The sequence below is a fragment of the Eretmochelys imbricata genome, chromosome 8 (genome assembly GCF_965152235.1).
Source record: "Eretmochelys imbricata isolate rEreImb1 chromosome 8, rEreImb1.hap1, whole genome shotgun sequence".
In the NCBI taxonomy this organism is placed as follows: Eukaryota; Metazoa; Chordata; order Testudines; family Cheloniidae; genus Eretmochelys; species Eretmochelys imbricata.
The window spans coordinates 33,603,506-33,630,445 of NC_135579.1; the positions used below are offsets into that span (position 1 = coordinate 33,603,506).

General features: G+C 39.8%; 1 protein-coding gene across 4 annotated transcripts in view; it reads right to left on the bottom strand.

The window, feature by feature from the left end:
* The window catches only part of FBXW11 (F-box and WD repeat domain containing 11), a 128,616-nt gene that overhangs the window by 16,657 nt on the left and 85,019 nt on the right, over nucleotides 1-26,940 (bottom strand). For all 4 annotated transcript variants that reach the window (XM_077823656.1, XM_077823654.1, XM_077823657.1 and 1 more), the window contains 5 exons: nucleotides 19,990-20,176; nucleotides 18,458-18,548; nucleotides 2,931-3,068; nucleotides 2,173-2,291; nucleotides 886-1,135 (listed from right to left, as the gene is read on the bottom strand). In XM_077823656.1, coding sequence (XP_077679782.1) covers nucleotides 886-1,135; nucleotides 2,173-2,291; nucleotides 2,931-3,068; nucleotides 18,458-18,548; nucleotides 19,990-20,176 — 785 coding nt within the window. The remainder of the gene's footprint in view (nucleotides 1-885; nucleotides 1,136-2,172; nucleotides 2,292-2,930; nucleotides 3,069-18,457; nucleotides 18,549-19,989; nucleotides 20,177-26,940) is intronic.

The window sequence follows — 26,940 nt, forward strand, 5'->3', positions numbered from 1 at the left end:
AGATCACAAAATAACCAGCTTCGACACAAAAGACTAGTCTGAATATCATTAACCTATTTTTCACCATTGACATGGCCAACAATCTACCGCTTATTGAAGACAAGACCAGACACACTTGACTTGAGGCTGAGAGAAGAGCGTTTGGGGGTGGAAACACAAGGATCAATGTTTAATGAATTGTTTAGAATCCTTGTGCATTTTTTTTAAGAAGTTGTACTTAAAGTTGTAAAGGGTCTAATGGGTCATTTCCATAAGAATACAGTACCTTTGGCAGGTGTCAGACATAACTTTGCCACAAAAAGCTCTTGGCACAGTTTAAATCAGTTGTGGTTCTAGGGAGGGAAGGATGGAAACATCTTTGTTGTATAGTAAGTCTGGGGTAATTACGATGATCTGGTGATCTTCAAACACAGCATTTTAATCCCTCAAACATGGCAAAATTTGGTTTAGTTGCGGAGAAGGTATGATGGGGAAAGGTGGCTGCCTATAAATTTCATGTCTAGAACAGGATTGCCAATTTATAGAAAACACAAATCATTTGGAAAAAAAGCACAGAAAAGTACCATGTTTAATTTTCTAGCCAATTTCAAGACCTAATCGTGAGTAGAATTTATGTTTTTTATAACTTTATGACAGAAGCCTCAAAAAATGTTACAAGTCAAGTTATTTGCATAAAGGCTTTAACATCTAACAGGAAGTGATAGATGAATGATGAAGAAATAGCCACAGAACTGCTCACATACACATTTGGGAATTGGATTTTAAGCACACATTCAACAACTCTGTTTTTTTGAAGTGGAATTTTTAAAACTTTTAGGCACACATCATTCATTTTGATTTGCAGTTTCCTGAGTAAACAGAGCAGGGCTCTTTCTTCTAACTTACTTTAATGGTCCTGTCACCTGATGCAGAGACAATATACTTGTCATCAAAGTCTACAACATTAACAGCAGCACGATGGCCAACCAACACACGACGCAAGGTGATATCAGTAGGTGATGCCATATCCCAAACAGCAATGGACCTGTCCTTTGAACATGTCACCATTAAGCCATTACTGAAACGCAGATGAAGCACTGCCTCGTTGTGATGAATCAGTGTGTTCAGAACTTCGCCTGTGTTTACATCCCAAACTCTGGTAGGGGGGAAGAAAAATGAAATTTATCCTGAATTAACTGACATGACTACACACATTACAAACAGGAAATGTTCGCAATGAAGAGTGGTCTGCTAGTCTGAGGGACAGCCCTCCTCAAACATTTTATCTCTTCTGGCTGCCCAAAGTTGCTAAGTCTCATGGCTTGCTTCCAGAAGTCATTTTAACAGACAAAGAGGCTTATGTATAAAGGCCACAAATCAAGCAAAGGCTGACAATGGATTACACAGAGGACTGGTAATGAGATACAAATCTTTCACCTATATGAAAGATGCCAGTTCAAGCCCAGGTCAGTAGCAACTGGAAGTTACTGCCATCCCATGACTGTCCACTAGTTCATGTGAAACGAAGATACGGTAATCTCTCCTCAAGTCTTAGTGCAATGGCATCCACACCACAAAAGAGACCATAAATGCCCCTCTCAGAGATTAAGAACTGATTGGATATGGAGAATGAAGTCTCCTCCAGGCCAAGACAACACAGAACACGCCAAAGAAACCTGCAATGACTTTGACTGTGCTGTACGTGGGGCAAGCATTGCCGTCTCCAGGGCTGTCACTACAGCCCCTTTATTAAGCGTTAAAATCACATAAAACTTTAAACCTAAGAATACAGGAACGGCCAATGATCCAACATCAGTATCCTATCATCAGTGGTGGTCAGATGTTTCAGAGGAAGATGCAAGAAACCCTAAATTGGGCAATCATGGAATAACCCACCTAACATCAAAGTTTCTTCCTATCCCAGTCAGATGTCGGCTTATGCTCTGAATCATGAGGGTTTATAGTATTTCAAAACTTTTGAAATTCAAATCCTACAAGTATGCAACTCTAAAGCTTGGGGATGCTAGAAAATACCGCATACGGTCTTAAGTTGTATCATGTGCCTAGCCTTTAAAGGCACAGTACTATTTGTTTTGTGGAGTGGTCCTTACACTTTAGTACTCACAGTGGATTATTTGTTTTGAGTGCCCCTGCCCCAGACTTGAGTTCATTATGTTAATACTTGAAGCTCACCTCACTGTAGAGTCTGAAGATCCAGTTACAATGACTCTCTCGTCATACTGCAGGCAGAGAACGGACCCAGTGTGCCCTGTTAATATTTTCAAACATTCCAAGCTTGTTTTATCCCAAATCTGTCAAAAACAAAGATATGGGTCGAAATTTTGGCTTTCACTATTGTGAAGAGAGGACCAGTGGTGGCAAAGAGAATCAATGAGCATTCCAGCATGCACATTCTCCTGCAATTTCCAGGTGTGGACCTTGAGCCTTCATTTCTGTTTTTATGTTCTCCTGCCTTGCCAAGGAGACAAGCACATGCTGGACAGATCTATGAAACTGCCAACCATGAGACAGAAGTTTGTCGTTCATAAGGAAACATTTTGTTTCATAGGGAAAGAGCAGAAATTAGCAATAATCCAAACCATTAACAAAACCATAGGATGCAGCCAAGCAACGGGGCACAAGCCATCTGTTTACAGTAAACCTGATTTCATAGAAGGTGTTGATTTTCAATCTGGTCAAAATTGCCATGACTGGCAATCCACACCATTCATGAGACAAAACACAAGCAGCGATATGTTACCAGCTTCCCCTGCGAGAGCATGCAAAACATGCCATCCTCAGAAAGTGCTGCACAAACACTGTCCCACAAAAAGACAGGAGAGATGGGCCCCAAGGAAACAAGCAGCACCTGACAGCCTCCTTTCCAAGTCTAAAGCCAAGACAGAGGCAGTGGCTCATCTCTCTAAATAAAGAGGAAGGAAATATATTACCTTAATGGAGTTATCCCTTAGGCCACTGATGATCTTTTCATCATCATACTGTAAACAGTAGACACCTTTGCTATTTTCAGAGCGGCACTGAATTCTTTGCAAGTTGTGTCGTCCACATCGCCAGTTAGATTCTATAGTCTAGAAAGAGGAGGGAAACTATTTATACCAAGTGATGAATAAAGCTTTGTATGTTTGTTAAAAACATGATTTCTTGGACAAAAATATGATTGGGATTTTCACCTGGAGTAAAATTCTTTCATGAACCCTGACATATTTGGTTCTTTTGGGAAAACGTACTTTCAATTTCCAATAGCGAATACGTAAAATAGGACTAATTAGAATTATGACTTTTGCATTTTGTCAAGACAAAGCTATAACTTTTCCTCATTGTTACACCCACCAATCTTGCACCAGGATCTCTAATGCTTGACTTAGATATCTTTTTATAATGGGAAAAATTCAGTTTGCTCGTTTAATCAATCCCATCATCTGATATAGGTTACAAAGCCTCTGTTTTTATAATTCATGGACATCACACTACACTCAGTCTCATTTGGGAGGGTGAACAACAGTACAAATTTGTTTAAAGTCCAAAATGGAGGTCACATCTGTTTTGAAAACTTCAGCTAATATGTCAAATAGCAAAATATAGTAACTGATGCTATTTTTCTTAAGAACCAACTTTGGGAAATGTTTTTGTTATATATCTCATTTTAAACCCTGATGAAAACCAAGAAAAAAATAAAATGAAAACATGAAATATGGACTGTTATAAAAAATGAAAACTAACTATTGGGAAATTGCCTTTAAATTCTTTATCAGATGTTATCCACTATGTGTTCTTCCTAAAATTCGCTTTTAAGTATGAAGTAATTCAGCCTCTCACTTTGATTTTGTGGTGTACGCTTTGTTGGGGATACAGAAAATTCAAATCTGGTATATTTTAACAAATAGGCTGTAATCAATTTAACATTAAAAGCAGATTTACGTTCTATCTTTTAATCAACTTTACGTTGGCAAGAGGACACATGCTGAGCCATTTCAAAGAAATCAGGAATCCTGGTTAGAAGATTTATAATAGTAATCATAAAAGAATCAGTGCAGTGGAACAAAAACAAAATCACAGAACATATGGAATCCCTAGATACATTGGGATATTTCTCATTCTTTGTAAACACACAGAAAAACAGATAAGTCATATGACAGATTGCAATGTTTGAAAGAGAAAAAACAGGTGAATGGGAATCGAGTGGTTGATGAACTGAAGATTTGTTCTGGAGATCTTCCTTATCGATATCTTGATGCTATGCTCAATTTATAATCTCCGCTCCCCTCTCTAACCTATCAGGGCATTCCTACTGAAGCACCTCATCTCTGAATCAGAGTTCTGAACTATGTTTTGTCCCTCCTTCTGGTTCCCCCCAAAAGCCTGCAAAACCATCCAAGAACAGAACACTGATTTTTCAAGGACAAATCAAGACAAAATTTGATTTCCCAATTAAAAAAAAAAAGCTGCTGTCCAATGGTAGCTCATAAGGCATTCTAGGGAGACCACATACCTATTTACCCCACCAACACTTTTCCTGAAGTGCCAGAAGGGTACAGTTGGCTTACACAAGATGATATGGTGGTAAGCAAAACAGCAAGCTATGCTTTCAAATCATCCACTTTTTTCCTTGCCCTTTGGTGAAATTTACAAGAAAATTAAGGCAGGAAGCCAGTTTTCATTTTCAGATCAGCAATACCTGTCAGCCAATGCTTCCAAGTTTTTCAAACTGTTGGTCAGCAACTTGTACATTGAGCATTAAATAATTATGCTCTGCTTGTATGTATTGAGTTTTTCACCACCATGCCAGATTTAGCCCTGGGACTCTATTGTAGTGTGCCTGGCAGAGATTATATTGCGCATTACAATATTTGTTTAGGTTTGTTTGGTTTGGGGTTTTTTGCAGGGGGAAGAGGTAGCCATTTAATTTTTGGTTTACAGTATTTAGCTACGTTTGTTTATTTTAAAAGGTACTATCACCTGCCCACTGCAGGGCAATATCATTTAATGTTCTGGGAAACAGAAGAAAAGACATTCATTTTAAGTCAGTCACTGTTTCTATTTAGTTCAATACTCAAAATTTCAGCATTGGAAGCTACTTAATAAGGTTACCATATGTAAATGTTGGCTACAAATGAAGGAAACTGAAATATTATTTATACATTTGTCTGAGCAATATGAAGCAGTAAGTCATGTGCAGGTGTATATTTTAATTCTGAGAGTAGATGTCATTTCATTTAGACATTATGTGGTGTGGCTACTGTGGGAAAATATTTCATGTTTTTGAGAACCTGTAAAATCCCCTTACACGGCATAAATTTTCAATATACTGGGAAAGTAGCCACGATACACAGAGAATATACAGCAGCATTACAATTGGCAATAGAGTGGAAACAGATGTGAGTATAGAGAAATAACATTTTAGATGACAAATACAGCTGAGTGGGTGGGCAACTTGGAACACCCTCTACAAAGGAGCATGTTAAATACAGTACTTGCAACCACATAAAAGATTCTTGCTATATGAAATTTCTGTTACTCAAAGGTGAAGCTGACAAAGATTTCACCTGCAACCTCCTTAAACAGATATTTTAAAATAAATTCTGTGTATGCAAAGTGGGTAGGTATTTGTATGGAAGGCGTTATTACATTTTATGCGCTACGGCAAACGTTACGGAATTAATGCTACAGAAATCCAAGGTTTCTTCACACACAAATTACAAAACCTCTGCCTCTTGTTACCTGTAATTTTTATATACATCCCCTCAATAAAGCTTCAAATTATAAATAAAACCTCCTCTAAACTCAGTTCCCAGAACTACAAGCCAGACAAACTTAAATGCTGGGAAATACCAGTTTCCTACAGCATATACACACCCACAGTTTCACACACTTCTATAACCAAAGTCAAAAACAGGAGAATCGGTAGCTGAAAGTACCTATCAAATACACTGTACCCTCACAGGATAATAAACTAGAGGAGAATCTCATCCAACCAGAGCAGATAATTTAAATCAAGGTAATTTGGAATCATTCATTTTAATCATGAAAAAGAATAAATCAAAAGTTGATTTGGTTTTGTTTCCTAGAAAAGCTATCTCCAAAAGTTACCCAGAAAGGAAGATGGAAATATCTGGGATATGCTAGGAAAGAAGCCAGAACATCTCTGATGGCAGGTGTAGGACTGGTCATATAGAAGAACATGAAAAAAGGGATGTCTGAAAGAATCCATCTGTTGAACAGTACAGAGAGAGAGAAAACTAATGGGCTTTAACATAGAGGATATGCAAAGAGCGGCCCAGGATAGACAGGGATGATAGAGCCTTGTTAGTTCTTTAAGCAACGCCTGACTGTAGGCAAAGGCTTCAGATTCAGAAGTGTTCTTTTTCCTGGTTAAGCATCACAATATTTATATTATTCATGGGATGTGTTAAAAATATAGATTATTCACCTGCTAAGTTACTGTTTGTTTGATAACACACATATTTGACTTAATTATATTTTGACCTTCATATGTGTTATAGTAAAAAGTGCACTTGGTTCACCCTCACAGGCAGCAGTGAATTTCTATCTCCTGCAGCACAGATAGGAGTCAGCCACTGGTGAAGGGCATGGGGCAGTACCATTTCCATGCTTCCCTGGGGAAACCGTTTTAAGTTCCTTCAGTTTACTTGCTAAAACATTAGTAACAGTTGGAGGGATTTTCCTCCTAGAATATTACAACCTTTTGTGTCAATGGCAGCTGAAAACCTGTCATCCCACCCCTACTCTGAGGCAGGACCAAGTATCCCTAAAACCACCCTGACAGGTGTTTGCAAGGTGTTCTTAAAAACCTCCAATGACAGGGATTCCACAATTTCCCTTGGAAGTCTATTCCAGCACTTAACTATCCTTACAGTTAGAAAGTTTTTCCTAATATCTAACCTAATTCTCCTTTGCAGCAAATTAAGCCCATTAATTCTTGTCCTGCATTCAGTGGACATGCAGAACAACTGATCATTGTCTCTTTGTAACAGCCCCTAACATATTTGAAGACCTAACAGATCCCCTGGACCACAACAACATTTTTGAAGACTGAACATGCCCAGTTGCTTTTTTAAATCCTTCCTCACAGCTCAGGTTTTCTAAACCTTTTATCATATTTGTAGCTCCTCTGAACTCTCTCCAATTTGTCCACATCTTTCCTAAAGTGTCATGCCCAGGCCTGGACACAGTACTCCAGCTAAGGCTTCACCAGTGCCAAGCAGAGTGGGACAATTACCTCCCATGTCTTACATACAACACTCTTGCTAAACCACCCCAGAATGAATTAGCCTTTTTTTTTTTTGGGGCAACTGCATCACATTGTAGGCTCATATTCAATTTATAATCCACTATAACTCCTTTTCAGCAGTATTATTGCCTAGCTAGTTATTCCACATTTTGCATTTGATTTTCCTTCACTTTCCACTTGTCTTTATTGATTTTCATCTTGTTGATTTCAGACCAACTCTCCAATTTGTCACGGTCCTTTTGAATTCTAATCCTGTCCTCCAAAGTGTTTGTGACTCCTCCTCCCACCATGGCATCACCTGCAAATTTTATAAGCATACTCTCCACTCCACTAGCCAAGTCATTAATGCAAATATTGACCAATACTCGACCCAGGACATGTCCCTGCAAGACACCACTACATACATCCTTCCAGTTTGACAGCAAACCATTGATAATTACTCTGAATATAGTCTTTCAACAAGTAATGTACCCTATCTTATAGTAATTTCATCTAGACCACATTTTCCAAGTTTGCTTATCAGAATGTCAAGTGGGACCGTGTCAAAAGCCTTACAAAAAAAAGCTACATCAAATTTACAGCTTCCCCTCCCATCTACTAGGCCAGTAACCTCTCAAAGATGGAAATTAGATTGGTTTGGCATGATTTGTATCTTGATAAATCCATGCTGGCATTTGCGTATTATCCTATTATCTTCTAGGTGCTTACAAAATGACGAGTAATTTGTTCCAGTATCTTTCCAGATATTGAAGTTAGACTGAGTGCTCCATAATTCCCTGGGTCCTCTCTGTTCCCCAAGCCTTAGGGCCGTAAGAACCTCATGGCTGCTGGGAATCTTTCCACTACTCTACCCCAGCCTCAATTTTTTGGATCTTACTCCTGTGAGTAGGTCTGGTGTCTCCCTCTCCTGTAGCATTTTCTGCGTAACGGCAGAGTTAAATTTATATAATCCTTGCTGTATCACTGCCCCCAGGATTCTGAAGAGCAGAAGAGAAAATGAGCAGAGTTGTCACTTTCACTCAGTTACTGCTTAGGAAAGGTAGAAGCAGCAGCTATGTCACTGGAGCTGTATGCCTGCAGCCAGAGCTGTCCCTGGGGTACGGCAAATCAGGGTGACTGCCCCAGGCCCCATGCTTTGGGGGGGCTGCGTGCTTCGTGAGGAGGTGGACAGGTGAGGAGCCCCCCTACCAACCTCCCCTTCCCCCCAGCGGGCGCCGCAGATCAGCACCTCTCCTTCCCTCCCTCCCAGCGCCTACCATCGATCAGCTGTTTCACCGCATCTTAAGACTCTAGGGGGAGGGGAGAGGAGTGAGGGCGCAGCATGCTTGGGGGAGGGGGCAGAACTGGAGCAGGGAAGAGACTGAGTGGGGGTGGGGCAGGGCCGGGAAGGGGGCGTCTTGGAGGAAGGGGTGCAGTGAGAGTGGGGCCTGTGCAGAGCCAGGGGGAGCACCCCTTGTCAGATAAAAACTCTGCACCTATGTCAGAGGCCCCACACCCTCCTAAGGATGGCCCTGCCTGCAGCCTCATTAAATGCATGCATCAGGTCACATTCTTGAAGTTCTCTTCACAAGCACAAGAGAATTTTTTTAACTTTTAAATATAAGCTTATATTCTGTAGAAATTGATGGCTTAGGGTCTACTCACCAAGGAAGTTCACACTTTATCATGGGTAAACCATTAAGTGAAAATACAAGTGAGACTGTCAAGGAGGAAAGGGAAGGATTAGCTAGGAAAAATGACTGCAACCAATTTGTCCTTGTGAGTAATGAAAAGTTGTTTTATCACAATAGCCTCCTTCGGTAAAATAAACTGAAGAAATACATCTCCACTGGTATAAAGGTTCAATAGGTAAATCTGTAGAACATAAGATTAAATTAAAAATAAAAAACAGTATGAAATCAGCTAGGTAGGCTGATGACTTTTACAAGAGCTAGAAACAACTAGCTTGATAAAAAACTTCTTTAAGTGTCTTGGTAACGTTCCCTAAAATGAATTTCTATTATTCCGTGCTTATGCCCTTATCTAGATGCATCATACATCTAGGTTCAGAATAAGTTTTTTTAAAGTTTTAATAAAGACACAAAAAGATCACCTTTGCTGAAAATGTACCAGAAAACATTCACTGTGAGCAAATCAAAGGCTTCCTGTCTTGCTTTAATAACCATCTTGGTCAGGATAATCAAGATATGCTTTCAAGAACTGTCTGCAATAAAGCAAGGCTAGAAATTAGGGAGATAATGCTGAAAGCCAAACTAGATCTGAGTAGGACATGCCCCTGGTTCAATTTTGGGTAAATCATGCTTATATTACATATTCAAAGATCAGAAGAGGACAAAACATGGCAAAAGATAAGGGAGTCTGAAAAATTCACTAATCAACTCACTAGAACAGTGGAAAAGCTTTACCTTGTGAGTATCAGGACTGAAGTCATTAAATTCTGCAGAATTTAAGACCTAAATATTAAAGCTGTTATCTGAAGGCTTGAAAAAATTACTACAAAACTACAAGATAGAGGGTTACAGCCTGTTAGCCAGAGAGAGATAGTAATATGGGGGACTGCAGAACACCAGCAATGTATTGGTGAGTAGACCTACCCCCAGCCTCTGGAAAGCAGAAGAGTGCTAGAAATATCAAAGATGCATACACCTGCACTGAGGTTGAGAAAGAAGTGGGAGGCAGACCTGTTGAAAGTCTGGATACAAGGGGTAAAAAAGGGTGATGTCGTGGTAGGCGTCTAATATAGACCACCTAACCAGAATGAAGAGAGGTATGAGACTTTTTTTTTTAAACAACTAACAAAACCATTCAAAACACAGGACTTGGTGGTTATGTGCCCTGCTGTATTATTTTCCCAACAGATATCTGGGTAGTTGAAGTCCCCCATCACAATCATTCTGGAAGGGCATATTGAGTGGGCTCCCGCAGAGATCTGTCCGGAGTCTGGTTCTATACAATATCTTCATAAATGATTTAGACAATTGCATAGAGAGAGTACACTTATAAAGTCTGCAGATAGATACCAAGCTAGGAGGGTTACAAGCACTTTGGAGGGTAGGATTAAAATTAAAAATGATCAGACAAAATGGAGAAATGGTCTGAAATAAACAGAATAAAATTCAATACAGACAAATGCAAAGTACTACACTTAGGAAGGAATAATCAACTGCACAAACACAAAATGGGAAAGAACTGCCCAGGACTGTAGAAAGGATCTGGGGGTTCTAGTGGATCACAAACTAAAGATGAGTCTGTAATACTGTTGCCAAAACAAAAACAAACAAAAAACACAACACACCACAGTGAACATCATTCTGGGGCGTATTAGCAGCAGTGTTGTAAGCAAGACACAAGAAGTAATTCTTCCACTCTACTTTGCACTAAGAAGGCCTCCACTGCAGTACTGTGTCCAGTTCTTGTCACCACACTTCTGGAAAGATGTGGACAAACTGGAGAAAGTTCAGAGGAGAGTAACAAAAATGATTAAAGGTTGAGAAAACATGACTTATGAGGAAAGACAGAAAAACTGAATGTAGTCTCGAAAAGATAAGTCTTCAACTATGTAAAAGGCTGTTATAAAGAAGAGAGTGATAAATTGTTCTCCCTAACCACTGAGGACAAGACAAGAAATAATGCACTTTAATTGCAGTAAAGAAGATTTAGGCAAGACATTAGGAAAAACTTCCTAACTGTAAAGGTAATTAAGCTCCAGAATAAACTACCTTGGGAGGCTGTGGAATCTCTGTCATGGGAGGTTTAAGAACAGGTTAGCCAAACCCCTATCAGGGATGGTCTAGATCAGGGGTGGGCAAACAACAGCCCACAGGACCGTCCTGCCTAGCCCCTGAGCTCCTAGCCAGGGAGGCTCATTCCCGGCCCCGCCCCCACTGCCCACCCTCCCCTGCAGCGTGGCTTGTGCCCGCCCACCTCCCAGGATTTCAAATAAGCCTGTCCTGCTGCTCTGAGCAGCATGGTAAGGATAAGGGTACAGGTAAGGGGGTGGGGGGGTTGGATATGGGGCAGGAGGTTCCGGTGGGCAGTAAGGGGACGGTTGGATAGGGCGGAGGGGTCCTGTGGGGGCAGTCAGGGACAGGGAGAAGAGGGGGTTGGATAGGCATGGGAGTTCCAGGGGACCTTGCAGGGGCTGGGGGTGTGGGGTCCTGGGGGAGAATGGTTAGAGGTGGGGGGGTCCCAGGAGGGGGCAGTCAGGGGACAAGGAGCGGGGGGAGGGGAGTTGGATGGGTCGGGGATTCTGAGGGGGGCAGTCAGGGGGCGGGAAATGGAACTGAGAGGGGGCGGAGGCCAGGCTGTTTGGGGAGGCACAGCCTTCCCCACCCAGCCCTCCATACCGTTTCGCAACCCCGATGTGGCTCTCAGGCCAAAAAGTTTGCCCACCCCTGGTCTAGGTAATACTTAGTCGTGCCTCAGTGCAGGGTACTGGACTAGTGACCTACTGAGGTCCCTTCCAGTCCTACATTTCTATGAATCTACCTTTTGTTGGTCTGTTGTTTACATCGCTGAACAGATAGCAGAGGCAATGCAGATTTCACTTTGCTTGGCTATCAGTTTAAAAACTTTTAAATAATTTAAATTACATCCAAATAAAGACAGCTCCTCAAATGATGCAATACTGTCCCTGGTAAGGACTGCAAACTGAAGAGACCACAAATTACCTTTTTGAAGAAGCAGATATCAAGGTAAGTATTTCCCAGCAAGGATTCTAGAAACCTTGTATTTAAGAACTCAAATATATGGAAATTAAATCAACATGCCACCTTCCAGACATAAGAAGTCATGCTGTCTTGACAACAGGGAGAGAAGTTCGACAGCTGATTTATTTATTTATTGGTAACGTGATACCTGAGCAACATACCATATATACTTGTTCATTAGCCCGTTGATTTATAAGCCGACCCCCCAAGATGAATAGGTAAAAATAGTAAAAACTGTATGACCCTTTCATAAGCCGACCCTATATTTCAGGGGTTGGCAAACTTTGGCTCCCGGCCCATCAGGGTAAGCCGCTGGCGGGTTGGGACATTTTGTTTACCTGGAACGTTCGCAGGCACGGAACCCCTCAGCTCCCAGTGGCTGCGGTTTGCCATTCCCAGCCAATGGGAGCTGCAGGAAATGGCACCACTTCCCGTAGCTCCCATTGGCTGGGAACAGCGAACCACAGCCACAGGGAACTGAGGTGCTCCATGCCTGCAGATGCTCCAGGGAAACAAAAAGTATTAGATATTCAATTCAATGATTTCATAGAGTTTAAAATAATCAAATTTTGGTGTAGACCTGTTTATAAGCTGACCCCCGCTCTTTGATGCGTCACTTTTTTTACCAAAAATATTCGGCTTATGAACGAGTATATACGGTAATTCAATCCCTTCCAGCTCTCCAGGGGAGATTTTTTTTAAAAAACCCAACACCTGACAACCCAAGGGCAAGGAAAATGGGGAGGACAAGTGTGAGTTACTGCAATGATCTATGCATCAATAATAAACAGAACAGCTGACAGTACACAACTATCCAGCAAAGGCTATATTACACATTTTGGTTTCCATTTGAGATTAACATCACTATTTAATAAATGACTGTGTGATACCATGAAAAATATAAAGTTAGAAATATACTGAACTAGACACTTATTTGGCCACCTTGCTGTTATCTGAGCACATCCTACATGCCTAAAAACACACTCAAGCATCCCCCTATTTGTCAATAGATTCATTTAAGGAAACTTAACTACCCTTTAAAAAACCTGCTACTAACGATAAGCACTCAAAAGGAAGATAACTTGGATGTATACAGCTGGCCAGATTTCTCAACAAATTTTCGATCATCTCACTCCAATACTGTAAATGTTATTACAAAAATGTATTTCCTTTGAAATTACACAGTAGAGCTTTGGCAAAAAACAGTAAAGATCTTTCCCCACCTAACCTTAGTAATGACTCCACTGAAGAGTCTCTTTCCTCTTCATGTTTTGCCTCTTATGTCCAAGGTTTTAAAAGCTAGCTTGTATTTTTAAAAATATGAACTCCCTTAACTTTTGGAAGAACACATGGAGTCTATTTGATGGCCTGGCCACATTCTTCCCTAAATTCTTTGAGGGAAATCTCATTTGATAGTCTCATCATAATTAAGTAGACTAGTCTCCACAGAAGCAAGATGAAGGACCTTCCCATGTATTTCAGGATATGAAGAACATGTACAAATAATCTTCTTGACAGATCATGAGGAACAGATTATATCTGTGCTAATTCTAAAGGGATAAATTGGTCCAGCTTCATAGATCATACGGAAGAGGTCCAGGGATTTGGAGTTGTGGTATCAAAACTTTAGAACTTACCCTACTATTTGGCAATTTGCCTATTACTGTAGTCCATTTAAAACAGTTTATCTGCACCACAATATCTGTGGACTGTTTTTAAGTACAGAGTTAACTGGACCAACTCAGATGATCTCCACACAAACAAATTCTTTTTCCTTTTGTGTAGGGATTACAAAGCTTACAAAGGATGATATTACAGGTAGATATTATAGAACAAGGTTTGAAGTAAGAGAGCAACACTACTTCTAAAAATCAGCAAGGATAGAAAATCCTTCAGACCCTGAATGGCCCTAAGATGAAGTCTGGTATTTTTACAGCAGTTTTCTGCATGATCTTTTGAAGAACTCAAGAATGGAGGTGATGAAATTAAATCAGGCCTTGTCCCTCTACCTCCTCCCTTTTGTCAGCAATACCTAAAGAAAGGGGGTCCAAGTGCTGTAGCTGGCTTTTTCTGTTGCAGACTTTCCAATTGAAGGACTGTGTGAACAACCTGTTCTGAGAGGAAGAATTAGAAATGATGGGACCTTATAAGAGAAAAAATTATCCGACCCTTGACTACTAGCTCAAGAAATTCAGGGTACTAAAAGCATTGACCCTAATCCAGGATGGAAACATCTGGAACATGGGAACATTTCCCAGGGCTTAGATTGAAAAGAAACATTTGAGCATTGAGAACAAATCCCAAATTGCACAACTCCTCAACCCTTCTTCCTTCTCCCCTCCAAATCAGCAACTTTGCAGGACCAAGACTAGGAAAATTTTGCTGGTATAAGCTGAATGCGTGGGATTCTGGAAGTGAGAGTTGGCTTTACAAGAGAGACTTCATATCTTTAGAAGTCTGGACAAAGGCATGTCTGTTTGCTGAATATGGACAAGAATTCCAGAGTGAGAGCTTGTAACTGAAAGACCTGGCTCCCTTTGAGCAGTTAGCTTAAGTTTCCTGGACAAATAAAGATGGCATGTTAAGTAAGAGTGAGTGTCTGATGTGGCCAACACTCATGTGGGGCTTGGTTGGTGGTAGCCATCCCCTTGAATTCACCTGATGTCACTGACAGCCAGTAAAGAGTACAGACTAGTGTTTTATAAATGTACAGATCTTAAGGCCAGAAAGGACAGTTATGACCATCTAGTCCAGTGGTCCCCAACCTTTCTGTGGCCAAGAGCACATTCATGCCTTCAGAAGAGTGTGGCGGGCAGCGACGCTTGTCAGCAGCATTTCAGTGGTGACGCTTCTCTGCCAGAAGCGCTCCTCGGCGCCATTTCGGCGGTGGCTTCTCTGCCGGAAGCGCTCCTCTCCTCTTCTCTTCATTCCTTGGTGCCGGCCCTGATGGCGGGCGCACATAAATGCCCCGATGGGCGCCATGGCACCCACGGGCAACGCGTTGGGGACCATTGACCTAGTCTGACATCCTGAATAATATTATGACTTAGTATTCCACCCAGTGATTCCTACATCAAGCCCGTAACTTGTCATTGAGATAGAGCATCTCTTTTATAGAGAGACCTCTAATCTTGATTTAAAGATTTCAGGAGGTGGAGAAGCCACAAAATCCCTAAGAAAGCTGTTTCAATGGTTAATTGCCTTGACAGTTAAAAATGTATGCCTTATTTCTAAGTCTGACTCCGTCCAGCTTCAGATTCCAGACATTGGATCTTGTCATATCTTTGTCTGCTAACTTAAAAAGCCCTTGACTGATCAAACCACCTCTTCAAAGCCCTAGGGAGTCCCAGAGAAAAGACAATGTTAAAATGGAATTATGGCTCTAAGTTTGTATCAGTAACTTTGGGGAAAGACTTGATAGAATATTTTATTTTACATGTACCAAGCATAAGAAGGCCAGGACATTTTAAGTTAAGGATACCTGCAAAACACCAAAATGTTATGAAAGTATAGAAAGGAAAGAGTTAAGGTTCTCTAAACCACCTTAACTCTGATCCTGTATGCTCACCTCGTTTCACGTGAGTTCATGAGACAATCCATACCTTCTACAGGGTAAGGTAATATTCCAGATTCAGTGTATAAATGTAAGCACCAATTGCCGACTACAGAAATACCACCTTCAAAGCCAGATTCTCCTCCATTTCTCTGCCCACTGACATACCAGCTACACCAACAGTTGCCCAATTACCACACATATATGCCCCCCAACACAATGTGCCACACCCAACCAACTATTCAGTATAATTAAGAGACTACAGGAGAAACACATTACATACCACATATCACTTTCACCTATCCTTGTTCCAACAGAAGCCTCAGTCACAGGCAGCCACCTTGCCCCTGTACATTTTACAAGTACTACACAGATTCCAGAGGAACCTCATTTAATGAAAGATGTGACAGGCCAGGACCAGATGTATTTTGAATGGCAGTTATGGGAGAAGAGTTACAGTTCAATAGAAAACTTTGAGTCTACGTTTCCAGATTTTGAAACACCTGGTATCTTTGCTTGTTGTGTTGGGGTTTTTTTTTTTTTTTGTTCTGAAGATGTATACTCTCAAAAATTTCCATGACAAAAAAAATAAAAAAAAATTAAGTACAGTGAATCTATTAAGGTGGGTTTTTAAGCTATTGTTTTGAATTTACAATCTTAAGTTTAATTTTCTCTAAAACTTGTACAGTTACAAGAAAATGTCTCTATCCGACTTATAGATTTCACTGATATCTCCCCCTCACTTTGTAAGATCACTTAAAACATGCAAGGTTGGATTTTTTTTTTTTTATTATTTTTATCTTTTAAATCATAGATGTCAGGGGAGGTTTTGGGGTTTTGGCTGGGGGGGGAGGGGGGTCTTTTATAGCCGTATGGATGCAAAGGATGCAAGTAATAAAGAGACGGTTAGGAGGATATGACAAGTCATCTCGCCACAAGTATTTAAAGGTGTATGGCCTGAGATCCCTTGCTGCACATCCTGCATGTAATGCTCCAGAACACTTCCACTATCAAAGGCATTCCGACAAAAATGCCCCATTTATAGTTGTCAATAGGATCAACATAGGAAGAGTGAATGTCAAAAACTCGAATATAAAGCAGTCTAATTACTACATCCTTTAAGACAGCCTCAACCACTTTGTATTTTCACACTGCTTTTGTTGTTTTTTCTTTCCTGGGGGGGGGGGAGGGGAGGGCAAGCACACACGCTGTAGGGTGTTTCCCTCCTTATCTGGTGGCGGCAATGGGGTCATCAGAGTGACCTATTCAAAAGGTTCCTTCCTTTGAAGATACCAATCTTTTTTGAGGAACTCTTTTCCCTTCCTCCTTGGAAGGGCGTTCAACAAACAGCCCACTTTCAAATGTGATCTCAGCGTTTACCTCCATCTATACCCGCAACACATTTCAGGGTGTTTTACTGCTTAGAGTACTGGCATAAGATCTACTCTCACTTCTTCCAACTAAGAATCTGTGCATGACCCCAAATCTTAAGATGGCTCCACTCGAATAATCACTTACAGAATTTTTAGGCCCAAATCCTGCTATTTTTCCTACTTACTTGAATGGGAACAGGATCTGGCTCTTACTACTTGAGAAGGGGGCTCCAGCAATGAAATAAAACTGAAGCAATGGAAGGAAGCCTGCTGCCTAAGCCAGGTGCCAATCACAGCAAAGCAAGGGTTAACCAATACCAGAAGGATCTTATTTCAGGAAATCAACTTCAACCATGCTGAAAGAACTTGTATGCAGAAAAGAAAAGGATAAAACAAGCTCTCTCACCACACAAGTATGTAATGGAGTATGGTGTACAACGAACAAGTACTAATATCGTGGCTCATTTTGTTTTGCTGAGGCTTTAATTTTATGTTCAGATTTATACTTTAAAAAAATCATTTGAATTGTTAACAGTAGCTTATTAAAATATATATTTGAAAATGAGCGTTACAGTTGATTTGTGGGGCAGCTAAATTTTACAGACAGGTTGGAGTTTTGAGTAATTTTGTTCATGAAGTGCCAGCCACACAAGGTCACATTTGCCATAACAGAATGATTCCATTAGTTCACATCTGCCTTAACCAACAAACACATGTTTCTTCACTAATGAATTTTGGACCAATAACTTTTATGTCCATCACCTGGCTGAAATAAATGCATTACAGTTTTTGGTCTAAGTAACACATTTTTATGGCAGATACATAGCTAACTGGATAAGACTAAGCTTTTCTTCTAGTATGTGAACACCAAGATGACCTTAATCTGTCAAAAACATATGCTGAAAAGTAAATGAGCCATAACTTTGAAGCTCTTTTACAAGGTAAGCAAAATATCACATATTGTCAAACAAAAGAAAGTCATTTCTGCCTCATCTTTATGCCTAAAACGCATTTTGTTATAACCATATTGTAGACTCTTACTACAGTCATTCAAGAAAGACAACAAAATTCTGCGCTCCTTGTAAGAAAAGCTATATTTGTTATCTTGAGTCTCTTAAAATTAAGGGCAGAAATGAAAATATTAAATAGATCTTGGTATTTGAATGTTTAATATTCGAAGTTTAAATCTGGACTTTTAAAAAAGTTAGGATAATCAAATTATATAGAAAATCTGGTTTTACAGTATGCATGTGATTGTCTGGGGGTGAACGAGACTATTAAATATTATAATTCCATTAAGTCAGACTTCATAATTCATTTCTGAAAAGTCCCAAAATCTTTCAGAAAAAGAAACATGCTTCTAATGTTGACATTAACAAGTTACCTTAATATTGTATTTACTCTATCCAATAAATTACTGCATGTTTACCGCATTTTCCTGGCAAACGAGAATTAGTACTAGAAATAATGTAATCAATTACATAACATTATATTTAAAAACCATACTGTTCAGGATATATATCAGAGTAAAACTATCAGGAAAATGTACTAGAAAAAGTGTTAGAAAACATACCTCTATATCCTGTATTATCTTTGGGTATAATGACCTGTAAAATGAATTTGGAGGGCCATCTGTGGGTCTGTTTTTAAACAGGTACTGATCCCTAACAAAGAACAAACAAACAAACAAAAAGTTATATTTTCCAGTATGACATGTTAAACCAAAAATCCCTGCACGATGGATAACTGCACTAAGCTACAACTTAGCATATACATTCTCAAACAATACTTTTGATACCTTAAAGTCATTTAACCCACACAAAAGACAATGTCTAAAGGGCTATACACCTCAATAACAACTGTATTTTAAAATATCTGAGGTTCAAAAAAGGAAATCATTTTCTTTCATTGTGTTCAGTAAATAGGGATTTGCTATTTTGACAGGCTTTTTTAGATTCCTGAGTTTCCCAACTTTGCCAGGTCTTGAGTCAGAGTCAGCAGTTTCATTGTCATGCTATTACAGAGCGCATTAAAGCAAGATGCTAGAGAGGAAAAACACACTGAGGGACCTCCCCCTCTACTTTCAGAGACTTGAAAAAGATGGGAAAACCCAGTTATCCCAAATCTGAAACAAAGTATTACCAAGAAAGAAATGTTTCAGAAAAGGAGTACTTGTGGCACCTTAGAGACTAACAAATTTATTTGAGCAAAAGCTTTCGTAAGCTACAGCTCACTTCATTGGATGAAATGCAGTGGAAAATACAGTGGGGAAATTTTATATATAGAGAGAATATGAAACAATGGGTGTCAGGTAAGGTGAGCTATTTCCAGCAGGAGAGGGAAAAAACCTTTTGTAGTGATAATCAAGGTGGGTCGTTTTCAGCAGTTGACAAGAACGTCTGACAGGAACAGTGGGCAGTGGACCGGGGGGGTGGGGGGTGGGGGGGTGAGGGGATATGTGTTTTACTTTGTGTAATGACAGATTTCAGAGTAGCAGCCGTGTTAGTCTGTATTCACAAAAAGAAAAGGAGTACTTGTGGCACCTTAGAGACAAATAAATTGGTTAGTCTCTAAGGTGCCACAAGTACTCCTTTTCTTTTTGTGTAATGACACATTCATTCCCTGTCTTTAATCAAGCCTAAGTTAATTGTATCCAGTTTGCAAATTAATTCCAATTCAGCAGTCTGAATTGAGTCAATTTCACTTGACAAAGTACCTAACAAGCATATTGAGTAGCTTTCTGTACTCAGTGTTGCACATTACAGTTCAGAGGTAATATGGATAAATATGCAAAAAACTGCTAAAGTGAAACTTTGCAGAGTAAAATTTACCATAAGAACTCAAAAGCGAAAAGCAATGGGGTGGGTAGGGAAATGGAGCAAGATATCTGACCAAAAAGCAAATTAAATAAGTACAAATTTTTAATACAATTTATGACCCCCTCCCTTCCTAACCACCCCTTACCCCCACACTTTTCCATAGAAGATTTCAGAGGAGTAACAATACCATAAATTTACCTTTTGGCAGAACACTGGATTAGGGACACTTGTTACGAATAGCCTACAAAGCTGGGTGAATTAGTTTACATATTGCAGTGGTACTTACCAACCCCTTCTTTCAGAGAGCCCTTTCCACAGTGGATCAGTGCGCACCATTCTCTCAATCAATTTTTTCCATAGCATTCCCTCAGAGATGACTCTCTGCCATTCCTTACACACCAGCTCTGCTGCACAGAGCGATCTGGCATCAAGATAAGAAAGGATATTTTCTGCTATGTGATCTAAGCCTTGCTCTACAAAAAAAAAAAAAAAAATCAAAATGTCAGTCTTGACAGTAAACCACTAAATGATCTCAGCTTGCGTGTACACTCAGGAAAAAGATAACGTGGTTCTACTTAAGGCACTAGAGCAGTAATAACACAAATATTTGTTTTATAGAAAGGCTTAGTGCCGTATCATTATGAATAAATTACCTAACACTGCACAAGAAAATAAAGTGGCATTATGATCTAACAAATCAAACTTGAAAATGAAGTACTAATAACCAGAGAAAAACACTCCAACTGCACTGAAACTCAAGCTTAGGAGTTAGATAAGAAAATACAACTACTAGTAAGGAAGCACTGAATTCAAATTGATACAAGAAGCAACATTTTGAACAAGTTAATAATTCTTTATCCTCTATTTCTAACATCTTTTGCATACCAGAATTCCACTCTATGAAAGCTGGGCTATGCGAGTAAACCAGCACAGTGCATTAATAGCACAACAATTATTCTGCAGCTCCTGGACTTCAAATCATGGGCCTTTTCTGCTCCATGTTAATTCCACCACAGATGTGGGGCAGGAATGCTGAACTCTTTTTCAGATTATTATAGTTTGCTAAATGACAACACAAATGAAACATTTCATATTTCTCTTCCCTTACCATTCTTCCTTTTTATGATTAACTCCTACCCTGGCAATGTAGAGTAAGTAAACACAGTAGATGATCAGATTCCTCTTGAGCAAATGCAGACATATCCTTGTGAGATGGTCAGGAGAGGTATTGGAAAGGATGCTGTAGAGCAGCGTTTCTCAACTTTGGTCACCGCAGCCACCAGGGGGGTTTCTTGTGGCTACAGCCCCCTGGGCAGTGATTAGGGAGAAGTGGGGAGCGGCAAAGCATTCACCCCTTCCCGGGGGCCACCAGTAGGGGTTTGGCCCTGCCTGCCTCTGGAGCCACAGACACCAGAGAAGCAGACAACCAGTGTGAGTTCCCCCCTTTCCCAGGGGCAGTGGGGCTCAGGCTTCTGGATCTGGCCATGGGGCTTTGGGTTCCAGCAGCGGAGCTTCAGGCTCCATCCCCCAGTTGTGGGGCTTTGGGATCTGGCCCCAGGCTCAAACCCCCCCATCACCCATGGCCTCCACTGCCTCACTACCCCCCTCTCTATTCAGAGCTTCATTTATCCCCTGGCTTGCCAGGGCTGAGTAAGTCTATTGTGAAAAGCAATATTAACAAACATACATATATCAGTTTTCACAGGAGCAGACTTGCTAGCTAGCAAGTCTAAAAAGAAAACAGCAACCAAAAAAACCAAAGAAACAACAAAAAAAGAGAAGAATGTGCAAAGCACCTTATTTTGTTTCTATTCTGTTTAGGTCCATAAAGAATAGAGACAACTGTTCATTATTTTTATTATTGAGTCTGAAAAAACCCTTCATAAATTACAATGATTTCGACATGTGCATATTTATTTGTTTTTCCCAAAGTAAAATAAGTATTTTAGGAAAAATTGTCAGAGCGGCCACCCCCAAGAGTTGGTGGCTGCACTCTAAGGCCACCAAAAAATTTCTTGTTCAAACCCCTTGTGAGAACAGGGGTTCTCACAAGAGTTCTCCCCTTGTGAGAACACTTTCTAATGTCAAGGTTAAACACATCTCTTCCATTAAGACGTTACCACAACCTGAGAACATGCTGCATGACCACTCCTGAACTTACTTCAGAAGCTAAGGAGGCTCGACTTGACCTTTGTCTGTCCCTTCCAGCCCTACATTTCTGTGATTCTATAATTTATATAGAAGAATTTGGATAAACCTAATTTGACTTGGTAATTGCAAAATCTGCGTCATCTTCAGAAAGTGCTTTGTTATTGATTCTGGATTGCATGGATATCATTTAAAACTGCTCAATAGCCATTTCTTCTGCCATTTCCTCTCTTCCCTTCACCTTTCATTAATTTCCACAAAGCTTGCCTAATTAATATGCAGTTCAGTGAAGGACTCTATAAAAACATTTTTAAATAGATCTCTTCTTAAATTAATACTATTTTCTTTGCTCTTCAGCACTGCTAAGTTTAAACAAGGCCATCAAGAGGCACAGTAGCAAGTGAAAGAAATTGTGACCCAGAAGCTTTTACACTTGGCAAAGAAATCCTTGACATATACTATTTGCTACAATTTGACATACTATCTGCTAAATCTAAGGTATCTATATTGGAATTCTCTGTTTAGTGCTATTTTTAATATGGCAGAAATCCAGGCTCTTTGAAATGAGTAATGGACCTAACAGTGATTTCCCAGTGGACGAGTGATGGACCTCTCTCAGTAGGCCTTTTCACCAACCCACCAATGATGCTTAAGTGGGTATATTCTTCTGAAAGTAGGATCCTAATTCTTTTAAAGACTAATCTGAATATATATCCCTGACCTGCTATCTAAATTGTTTCTACCTTTGTTCAGCTGTAAATGAGCTCAATCTGCTTATTAGCTAGTACTCTCGATAGAAATTAATATCTAGACTAAAGATAAGATGCATAAGGGAATGCCTGCAGCACCCCATATAAATAATCAAATACACTGATATATTGGAAAACCATTGGGTACATCTCCACTTACTTCAAAGGAGTTGTATGCATCACTGACATTACCCAAAACACCTAAAAGTTTAACTTTGTAGTCCAGCTGTTGAATAAAGATTACTTTATCTGATGGGTTCTGTTATGAGGGAACATGGTACAGAACAATGACCTGCATCTGTCTGAGTAGGTGAGCTAGATTCTGGACATTTGTGTGTTTGGACTTTGGCAAGAGAATGTAGTTGATCTACAAGGTGTGTCCAAGCAAACAATAGTCTAAAAATGCAGCCATTGCGATATGCCTCTTCCAGTAATCAGAGCTTTCAAACTAGAAATTAACGTTCTCAGAATATAATTACATCTGCTGCAGAGTGCATGACAGCAGCAAGTGTAATTAGAAAACAACGGCCACCTGGAAGAACGTCTTCTCTCAATCGCTGAATAAATGCATTAACTTCCTTGGTCAAGCCAATATTTGAGTAACTGATCTGGAAACTTGGTACTCTAGGGAACAGACTGAGAAATACAGAGCTAAACATATTTTCTTGATATGACTTCTGGCATCTCTTGCAGCCAAAGAAGGGAGCTCTGCCAATGGGCTCTCATTTGGTATAACTTTCTTTTACTTGTGAGTCTCTTTTGACTCCACTGTCACAAAAATGGCATTGCTAAAGTCTCTCTTTGGCCCAGGAAGTTTAGGTTTGTCAGAATTTGATGGTAAAGGATATGATTTAGTCATCGATTCTGTGACTTTAATGGATCTCAGTGAATTCTTTGGCTTCATCCCCCGCCGGACTGGCTGCGGCTGGGGCTGGAGTTCCCCTCTCCCCTGCAGCTGTGGGCTGACGCCAGAGCTGTATTGTGTGTGCTCCCCCTCGGGCCTGGGCCCAGAGCTATTCTTCCCCTCTTCCCCAATTGCCAGAGCCGTCCCCGCAAGCAGCCAGGGCTGGAGTTGGAGCTGTCCTCCCCGGAGCAGCAGCAGGAACTGTCAGTCATGTGTCATTCTCTCCTCCCATCCCCCACCCCGGTGCTTGGGCTCTCGGTCAGGGCCACCCCGACAGTTATTTTTAGTAAAAGTCAAGGAGAGGTCGACGGCTTCCATTAACTTTTGTTTATTGCCTGTAACCTGTCCATTTACTAAAAATAACTGACAAAATCATAACCTTGCTAATGAAGTACCACTTTTGCCAGCAGGAGCACTGGTGCAAGCTTATAAATTATCTCTGAAGAGATGATGCTGGAGTAGTATTTGTTCTCTCTCTGTAGTTAGAGGTATTTAAATTGTAATATTATACCGCCTTTATAAAGCCAAGATAAAGAGGGTTACCCATTTCTGGGATTTATGATACAGTAGCTAAGGCAAAGTAATTCTCTGGTGACATCCTGTGGATAGTTACCCATATCCTTGGAGAGAGGATGCTAAGGTTTCTCAACTGGTTCTCAAACTATCAAATTCCTCAACATTGCATTTATTTTTGGTCCAATTAATCTTACTGAAACATTTGAGTTTAACTTAGTCTTTGGACTTAGTCATGGACTGCTTTTGCGTTTGGTTTAGCTGTAGAGATTTCTTATAAATATTGCTACTAGTGTAAATCATTCAATATTTGCTTTATGACAACAGGCTCAAGATAATGAACCGTGAGCCATTATAATTGTCTTGTATTTAAAAACGTCATTCAAATGACTGGAGTAGGATAACTAATTCTGATTTGCCTCTTCTTAGTTTACAAAGGGCTTGTCTACACTACCCCTTAAGTTGATGTAACTTATATCGCTCGGGGGGGTGGGGAAGAGGAGGTGTCATCCACTAGGTCAGTAACCCTGTCAAAGAAGGCAATTAGGTTGGTTTGGCATGGATTTGTCAAGAAGAAATCCATGTTGGCTATTCCTTATAATCCTATTAACCTCTAGGCGCTTACAAACTGATTGTTTAATAATTTGTCCCAGTATCTTTCCAGGTATTGAAGTTAGGTTGACCAGTATGTAATTCCCTGGTTCGTCTTTGTTCTCCTTTAAAATAGGTACTATATTTGCCCGACATAAAATAATTGCTAACACTTCCGAGATTGCTTCAGCTAGTTCCTTAAGTACCCTGCTGATTTGAATACATGTAACTTATCTAAATATTCTTTAACTTTGTCTTTAATTATTTTGGTTTTCAATTCTTCCCCCTGGTTGTTAATATTAATTGTATTCAGTGTCTGGTAACCTTTTTAGTGAAGACTGATGCAAGAGAGGCATTAAACATGTTAGCCATCTTCATGTCATCAGTTATTAGCTCTCCTTCCCTGCTAAGTAGAGGACCTACACTTGCCTTCATCTTTCTCTTGCTCCTTATGTATTTAAAGAACCTTTTATGTCCCTTGCTAGGTGTAACTCACTTTGTGCTGTAGCCTGATTTTGTCACTATATGTTTGTGCTATTCTTTGTACTCCTCCTCAGCAATTCATCCATCTTTCAACTTTTTGTAGGATTCCTTTTTGATTTTCAGATCGTTAAAGAATTCCTGAGGCAACCATACTGGCCTTTTACTATTCGTCCTATCTTTCCTATATCACCAAGTTCAAACAAGCAAGCCTTTTTCAGTAGGCGGTTCCCAACTTTCATTGCCTCCAAAATGGCAATTCCCTTTCTGATTATGGATCTTCACTAAACAGTTATCAGGACTGCACCAATATCACCAGCTATGTCAGCATATTTAAGCAGACATTTGAGGTGTTCTCTATAGCATGATCATTATGGTAAACTTGTTCTTCCAACCTGCACCTGTCCCACTAATTCTAATACATATTGCAATTCTAATTTTCTAAATCCTGCTTTTCTTTAGGACAATTTTGCCAAAAGACCATTCTCTCATTTGATTGTGCTCTTATTTCATTAACTTTTTGAAAAAATTCAATCATGAAGTGGTCATTTTAAAAGTTATTTTTAAATAACTGATTTGATATAGTGAAATCAAATGTAGTAATTTGTAGCAAACAGTAAGAACACCTTCACAGGCTAAAAATAAGGAAGGCAATAAAGCTGTACTGACTGGACCATTTTCATTTGATGCTGTGGGAGGCGCAGGAGGAAAGGGGAAATATACCCGTATCTTAGAAGGGAAACATTTAATACAGTTGTGATATATTTTTGAGATTTCAGTAGAAAACTGCTAGTTAAACACTGTGGCTTAAGTCGACTTTTTAACAAGCTCAGATCAATAACCTTAAGAGTACTTATACAGAACAACTACATCTAGTGTCTAATAAATTAATGCAATGCCATATTCTCAATGCAGGATACTAACCATCCCCAACACACAGGACAAGCACATCAACATTAGACAAAGGAAAAATAAAATACTTTTTACATTAGCATTAATAACTTCCAAAGTGAATGGAGTGCTGGAGATGGCGATTAATCCTTTTACCCCGATACTGTAACATAGGGGTTACTGGATAAACAAAAAGGTTCCCAGGCTCCCATTCCACTGTATTGTTTTCATCTCAAAAGCCTCTATACAGACCTTGCTCCAGGTCCCACTCACTGACCTGCCTCTCCAAACTACTTGCTTAGTTTTCCCTACCCCTGTAATTCTACAAAAATACAGGGTAAAGATGTTAACATGCCTAACAGTGATGATATTTAGATAAATGGTTAGGTAAGCAATGAATCCACAGACAATTAAAAGGTGATATAGCTCTGTTTGGCTGATAATTTAGTTGTATCACACCCTGCGACAACACTAAATACAAAAACTTTGGTATTAACTGTAAAAACTGAAATCTACAGAACATTTGTTGTAATAGATCAGAAAGTGCATACATAACCTAGTGTTCTGAGGGAACTAAACTTAAGTTATAATAATACAAAAATACATTAAACTGCTGGACCATCTAGCCTCTAGAAGTCATTTTTAAAATGAGCTAAATGATTCTGGTGCCCACATAATTAGCTTTTTACAGAATCAGCAGATCTGAAAATTCTGAATTTGTCAATCCGTACCTCCAAAACTCCAGTTATCTCCCAGTGTAAACTATAGAAATGTTATCTTTCCCTTCTAACGTAAGGTACTTTCTATCATCTGCAGCTTGCAAAAGAACAGAGGCACTGGAGCTGTCTGCAGACTCAGGAAAAAAATAATGCATCAGTTACGCTAGGTTCACATTGGAAGGTTATCTTCACAACCACAAGAACTAGAACTTTTTTTAAAATGAAAGCTTAGATTCTGCAAA